The 7,348-nt window shown below is 34.9% G+C and overlaps 1 protein-coding gene across 1 annotated transcript; it reads right to left on the reverse strand.

Moving 5' to 3' along the window:
- Nucleotides 1–588: 588 nt before the first annotated feature.
- LOC111885361 (CBL-interacting protein kinase 2) lies at nt 589–3,187 on the reverse strand. The gene is made up of 2 exons (XM_023881622.3): nt 2,992–3,187; nt 589–2,396 (listed from the first exon to the last, which is right to left on the reverse strand). Exon 2 carries the CDS (start codon nt 2,080–2,082, stop codon nt 712–714), a length of 1,371 nt encoding a protein of 456 aa, XP_023737390.1. The 5' UTR covers nt 2,083–2,396; nt 2,992–3,187; the 3' UTR covers nt 589–711.
- Between the last annotated feature and the right edge of the window lie 4,161 nt (nt 3,188–7,348).

Genomic DNA, 7,348 nt, shown 5'->3' on the forward strand with positions numbered 1-7,348 from the left:
AAAGCATCATCTTTGGTCTTCCCTTTTCAAGTGCATCTATCTGAATTCCTTCACTTACTACTCCTACTACTCTCTTCCAGCCTTATATGTATAAAGACTAAAGTAGCATCTCAATGAAACTTGGTTCTTTCAAGATAAGAAGAAGCTGACATTGACCAGTGACCACATCTCTATGCTAGCTGGCTGTTTATACCATTACTTTTGATTTTATTTATTTATTTTGAATAGCAAATTTTCATTAAAAAAACTAGTAATGTGTTGAAAAATTAAGTGAACCAAAAACCATAGTTGCATTTTTAATCCATCCTACTCAATCAAATTCCTTTTTTGTAGTTCATTAGGAGACCCATGTAATGGGTTTGAATTAGGGATTTGGGCCCAAAGCCCATTTTAGCTTTGCCAGATTGAAGACCAGTTTTTAGTTACTTATTTTTCACTATCTTTATTGGTTTTACCAGTTTTTTTATATTTTTCCGAAATTTTCAACCCGGCCCAAAATCGGTTTTCAAGGCCCAATTAAAGAGCTAGTTACAATGGAACAGGCCCAATCCGGATTTTCGAATAATTTGTATGAGAGGCAAATAGATATCAAGGTTAAGAAAGAAAATGATAACATTAAACACAATTTAGGGATAATCTTAGATTATTACATAACAATGATACGAAAACAATTACAAAGTAGAAAATAATTTTAAAGATAAAATATTTTTTCTATGGTAATTCACCATGCCATGCACAAACAATTTCCTCAAGACTAGGTTTTATCTCCTCCTTCAACATCTTCCTAAACTCCAACGCGTCACCACATGATTTTGTCACCTCAACCAAATGAAACGACGACGTAATTTCAAAAATCTCAACTTCAATCGTCAATTCACCGTTTCGCCCTTCACTCGGTTTCCTCAATTTTATCTGACCTCCCTTCTTCATCCCCACTTCCATCTTCAAACTCATGGCAATTTCGTCAAATTTCGATATTATATCCGACGCAGTCTTTCTACACGTAAATTTCACTTCCTCTTTCTCATCATTTCCAACAAACAAACCGGATAAATCAAATCCAGTCGAAAGAGAAATGATATCAAAAGCATTAAAACTCGACACCTTTGTGAAATCCAACTTCTTTGGTTCCTGCCAGAAACAACTGTGGACCACCTCAGGGGTTGTTGGTACTGGTATTGGTGCCAGTACCGGAACTATATCCCTTTTTACAGAAATGTCTCTGTCTGCGTCAGCTGACGCAGACATGGACATTTCTCTTTGTTTGGTGTCTAAACCTTTTTTGAACCACGAATTTTCCATGATTTTTTTCATGGAAATTCTAGTGAGTGGATTCGGATCAAGAATTTTTTTTAAAAGCCTACGGACTTCGGGTGGGACCCAATTAGGGCATTTATAGTCAGCTCTGCTTATCTTCCTATACATTTGAATAATATTCGAATCATTAAACGGAAGATGACCAGTGAAAAGAACAAACAAAATCACACCACAAGACCAAATGTCGCTTTTACCCCCGTCATACCCTCTCCTACTAATCACCTCGGGCGCCACATAAGCCGGAGTACCACATGTGGTATGAAACAACCCATCTACACGCGTACATGAATCATGAGCACTTAAACCAAAATCAGTCACCTTTAAATCCCCAAATTCATCTAACAAAAGATTCTCGGGCTTCAAATCACGATGGTAGACCCCACGACTATGACAAAAATCAACGGCTAAGATTAATTGTTGGAAATACTTTCTAGCAATGTCTTCTTTTAACCTTCCTTTTGACACTTTCTCAAAAAGCTCACCTCCTTTTGCGTATTCCATTGCGAAATAGATTTTGGTTTTTGTAGCCATGACTTCGTAAAGTTGGATTACATTTGGGTGTTTGATCATTTTCATAACGGAGATTTCTCGCTTTGTTTGATCGATTAATCCAACTTTTAACACCTTTTCTTTATCGATTACTTTAATGGCTATACTTTGGCCTGATTTCAAATCCCTACCATGGTAAACTTTAGCAAAGTTACCTTGCCCTAGCATTTTCCCGAATTCGTATTTTTGCATCAATACGTTTCCCATGTTCTCCATTTTTTTTGTAGAAATAAAAAGTAGTAAAGTGGTTATTTACAGAAGTAGGGTTTTCTTGGGGTGAAGTGAAGTGCGGGACTAACCGTCTTCTACAAGCTCGTGTTTTAAGATGACAGAAACCCTAGAAATTGGGGAATTGGGGAGCATTTGGGCCTGGTGAGTGAATGTGTTTTGATTATTGGATCCAAGTTCATCGAGGAGAATGAGTAGTTCATATGGGCTTGCAACCATGCGGGTTTTAGAGAAGGAATTACCAACGTTTGAACACATCATTCCGCATTCCCAGGTGGTTGACTATTACTGGATATGAACTTCTGAAAGAAATGAAAAAAAAAAAAAAAAGAAGATAGTAAGTGGACTTGAATCTAATCGAAAGACGCATCACAGGTGGAATCTGAAATTATGAGTTCCAAATCTCAAAGCTTTTGATTCATATAGACGCAATAATCACATATAGAACCCTAACTCAAACCATTGAGAGGAGCCAAATTTCATTCACTGAAACGCACAAATTGATTAAATTGACAGTATAATTTTGACCTTAATTTGTTCATCTATCAGTAATTATGAGAATTCACGACGATTGAGTGATTTAGTTCTATGTCTAATCAAATAAACAGATATAATATACGTGTGTGTTTCTAATGTGATACATATGAGATTTGTTCTCGCAAAATTGAATCGATTTCGCACACCACGTCATCGTAACAATCAATTAACAACTACAAGCAATCTTAACTAAGAAAACCAGGTAATAATTCACCTTTCATTACAATCAAAACAGTTTCAAATTCGACTAAATGCATAAAATTCAACTAGGGTTCTTAAACTACGAAACATCACATCAACAATTCACTAAAAAGAATTGAAAAAATCGAAATTTTGGAATCAGAAGGAAGAATTAGTTACCTCTTCGAAGCAAAAAATTCAGATGCGTAAAATGAAGAACGGCGATGAGATCTGATGGAAAGACTGCGAATAATTTTCTTTTGCGAGATCCGTATATATGAAGGGAGCGGGGGAATTATATAATCAAGGAAGATACTGGAAACAGAGAATGTGTTGGACACGTGGCTAGGGGTTACGGGTTGCTTAGGGAGGCAGGAGGATGATTGGTGGAGGTGTATGGTAATAGGGTGGGGGGTGGAACAGAAAAATTGACCCGTAATATTCGATGGATGCACAACCACCACAAAATGATATGGTTGATTAGGTGGAGCCTCCATTATTGGCCAGGCTCCTAGGGGGCACGTGATGACCTAGATGTGATGGGCTAATTCCTCATGTCAATAGGCCCACTTGATGAAAATTTGAGAATAATTTATATTTAGTTGAGTTTATAAGAAAATTCTTAATTACAATGAGAATTATGAAAATTCTCACACAATCAAATAATATACTTAATACTATCTTCCACAAATTGTAGCTAGATTATAATATATTTTATTTTTTTAGGTTTATTAGACTATAAAAATAATAAAACAAAAAACTTATAAGCAATTTTTTGAAAAACTACTCAAATTACCTTTTCAACAAGTTTATTAAGTTTTTTCTTATTTTTCAAATATACTTTTTATTAATGCAAAAATAAATAAATAAATAATCTTCTACATGCATTTGTATGTCATATTATATATTTCATCTAGCTTATTTGTTAGTTTACCAATCGTCGTTTTTATTGGCTATCAACTTCTTTTTCAACTATCAGTTAGTTTTTCAACTACATAAATTTTGAATTTGGTCTTTTTGGTTTGGTTAGAGTTTTGTCACATTAAACATAAACGACTTGCATTGTAAGAATCGGATCTTAGTTAGGAGTTGTGGGTGATAAAGAAGTGATTCGTTCTTCCTATAATGTAATCTCGTACAACACTACACTTGCTAAATGAGAAATCAAATCCTGATCCATATAAAATAAAATTTCTGATGTTTTTCATAAGAGGGAGAGAGACAAGAAACCACAAAGTTGGTAATTATAATGTCATACTACCTGCGTTATATATAAGTGATTCATAGGGATTGGCCACTTTCCTTTAAGGTTATTTATGAAATAACGCAAATAAAATTCAATGAATCCATTATGTCATTTATCTAAATATAAGGTGTACAATATGGTATCCTCAAAATGTATTGGATGATTTGATGATGACAACTTGTAATAACATATTCTTGGTCTATCAATAGATGTATAGCGTTCCATAGAAAAACCAGGTGGAAAACTATTATTAATCAATAGAAAGCCAAAAGGAAACATTTGAATGAGAGATTCATCAACAAATATATGTCGTCCTCTTCTTAGTCTGGGAGTAGGTTATGGCCTTGGAGTGAGACTAACAAATATCAGTTGTTGAACTTTATCCTTGAACTTGCTAACAACAATCCTTAACTCTTGGTATAGGGCACTTTTTCAATTTGAAATGGCCTATAAAATTTCTTCCCATTCAGTGTAACGGTATTTAATTAGCTCAGAAACTAGAATTTGTTATGGGAAAAGATCTTTACCACAAGTCCTTGTTAAACTGATAGTTAGAACCCTATTATTCTTGGGTTTGGAGCATCTAACTTTGACAATCTTTAGGCTGGAATCTTCTAGTGACCACATTAACATATATGTCTTAATTTTCTCTTTAAAGAATTCTAGAAGTGGGGATGTCTTGCATTATGTCTTCATCCTGTTTCAAGATGATTTCATTCATCTTCCTTAAGTTGTGTTCCTTTACAAACATGACGATCTCTTCAATAAACCATTTAAGTCCAACTGCATAGATAGGTATCAACTACTCATTCAAAACCCCATCTTCATTCTGTTTTCTCTTTTGGATGAGGAAGGTTGAAGACAATCAACATCTGGACTTTTCTATAGAATTGAGCTAATTGGAGCAAGATCATTATTACTATAAGATTCTTTAGTGGAGGCCTTATTTTCTCCAGATGGTGAATGGTAAGCCACAACTATCGGCACAACATGAACTAGTTCATTTAAAAAATCTAGCTCATACATGGTAATTTCTTCATCCTCTTTTATTTCATCGTCACTGAGGAAGAGATGACCCCCCCCCCCCTTGGTATTAGGCTCTCCCTCAGATAGTGGCTTCCTATGATGTGACGTCCTCTAATTTTCAGAACCAATTAAAACTTTTCTTTTATGCTTATATTATCATTAATGCGAAATTTCCTAGAACATTTGAAAACTTTTGAGTATAAGTGTTTGTATCAATTTAATAAAACCCTAAGGATATCATAGTCAATACAAAAACAAAAGTTACAGCGTAAAGACCTAATGGTCCTGAACTCTATTGCAGGCCGTCTCTTACTAACTTAGCTTCCTAATCAAGTTCCAGTAGCTTAAGTCTTGATACCTATGATGCATATAAACTGAGTGGCTCAGGTTGGGAAACTTGGTGAGATGCATAAGGATTTCAATCCCACAATATTGATATGATAATATTCCTTAATTAACAGACCTGCAAAATCAATCGTTACTATAAAATATCCATATAGGCTTATGTTCCCACACATCCATTCCTATCGATCTCCACAGATTATCAGGGAGAAGTTATGTATCCTGATGAAAAATTAAAGAGCTTGACTACTCATTTAGGGGATTCCTTGGTCGGTGTAGTCATAACGACATATGGGTTATCAGAGTATTTGATGAATATGGTATCCTATTTTATCTACGTTTGTGAGTAATGAGCTCACGCCACCAACGTAATTCACAAGAATCTTTAGAACGATCAAGTGTTGTCACCTACTCGTGGAGATGACCAGACAAACTGTTATTGTCTCCTTATCTGGACCCACCATATCTGGTCATCCAAGGGGAATACTATAATGTACTCCCGTATGATGCTACCGTACATCAACATATGAAAGTGTCACAAAACGAAACTTTTACTCTTCGTTCCTAGCTTACACATATTCTCCTAATGAGACTACCTAATATCAAACTTAATTGAACTAGGTATCTTACATAATTCTAATTTTACCCTAGACTAGATTACGATCCTGTACCCAACTTCTAATACCAACTGTATTCTTGGGTAACACTAGCATATCTTTAGTGTATGTACATTCCATACAGAGTATTAGCTATTTTTATTCGTTTATCTTTTCAACAATGCTACTTATAATATTATTATATAATATTATCTATTTATCCTGACATAAAATAGAACCATATCTGGTTAGCACATAGCATGGTATATATATACATATATCCTAACATATAATCCAGGCAATAAGCATATAATTCACATATTAATTCCAACAAATATTTAACACCTTAATTAATTATTGTATTAAATCATGTTCATGAAAGGGACTATGTATTCACTTGATAAAATGGGTGACATACGATTTCAGCAGCGCTTCGCTTCGTACTTCCAAATAGACCTTGACGTAAAAATCATTAAGCTTTAGTCTAGTTTGATAATCCTAGTCTAGATTCCTCAATAATCTCAATGTCTAGATCAAGATCTATCAAGTAAGGAATAACTAGGTAGGGTCATACGGGAGGTAGTGTCCGTTTGGTATAAAGAGTATACTGTTTGGAAATCCCACTTTAAACACCTCACTAAATCCAACCTATACATCACTCTCGTAAGTAGATCAATCAATATAATGACTTGGAATCACTAATAAATCTTAATTATAGGTTCATAATAACAACTATGACTATAATTAAAAGTTACACTAAGATAAGAATAAGCATAGCTTAACTTACAGAGTAATCTAGTGAAACCGGGAATTACGTGGGCATAACTATGACGTAGGAGCTTCTATTCACCGGCTAGCTGACACCACAGGGCTTCAATAAAGGGGCCGGAACTCAGAAGTAAAATGGACTAAGGGTGGAATGAGATCCAAAGAGAATTAGAGTGAAGGGATGTAGAGATGAGCTAAAGATCGAAGGTTTATATATTTAAATTTAGAGTGTGTGACACGCATAGATCAGATGCGCGTCGCGCATCTGGTTGGCAGAGGGTGACATATCGTTTTCTGCATGGTGCCACATGTCACATTCTGGGTGGGGTGGCAGTGTGTTCCGCACATGTTAGAAAATTCATAACTTACTCATAGAAGCTCCGTTTTCGATGGATTTTATATCCACACGTAGCTATCAACGATATCTACAACTTTTATCTAGACTTTGTCGTCTAATTTGAACTTACTTTTAAAGTTATATTTTTAACAGGATTAGATAGTTAAAATCCGTTAAAAATTCATAACTCTCTTGTTCGACGTCCATTTTCGTCTGTCTTTA

The sequence above is a fragment of the Lactuca sativa genome, chromosome 9 (genome assembly GCF_002870075.4).
Source record: "Lactuca sativa cultivar Salinas chromosome 9, Lsat_Salinas_v11, whole genome shotgun sequence".
Taxonomy (NCBI): Eukaryota; Viridiplantae; Streptophyta; class Magnoliopsida; order Asterales; family Asteraceae; genus Lactuca; species Lactuca sativa.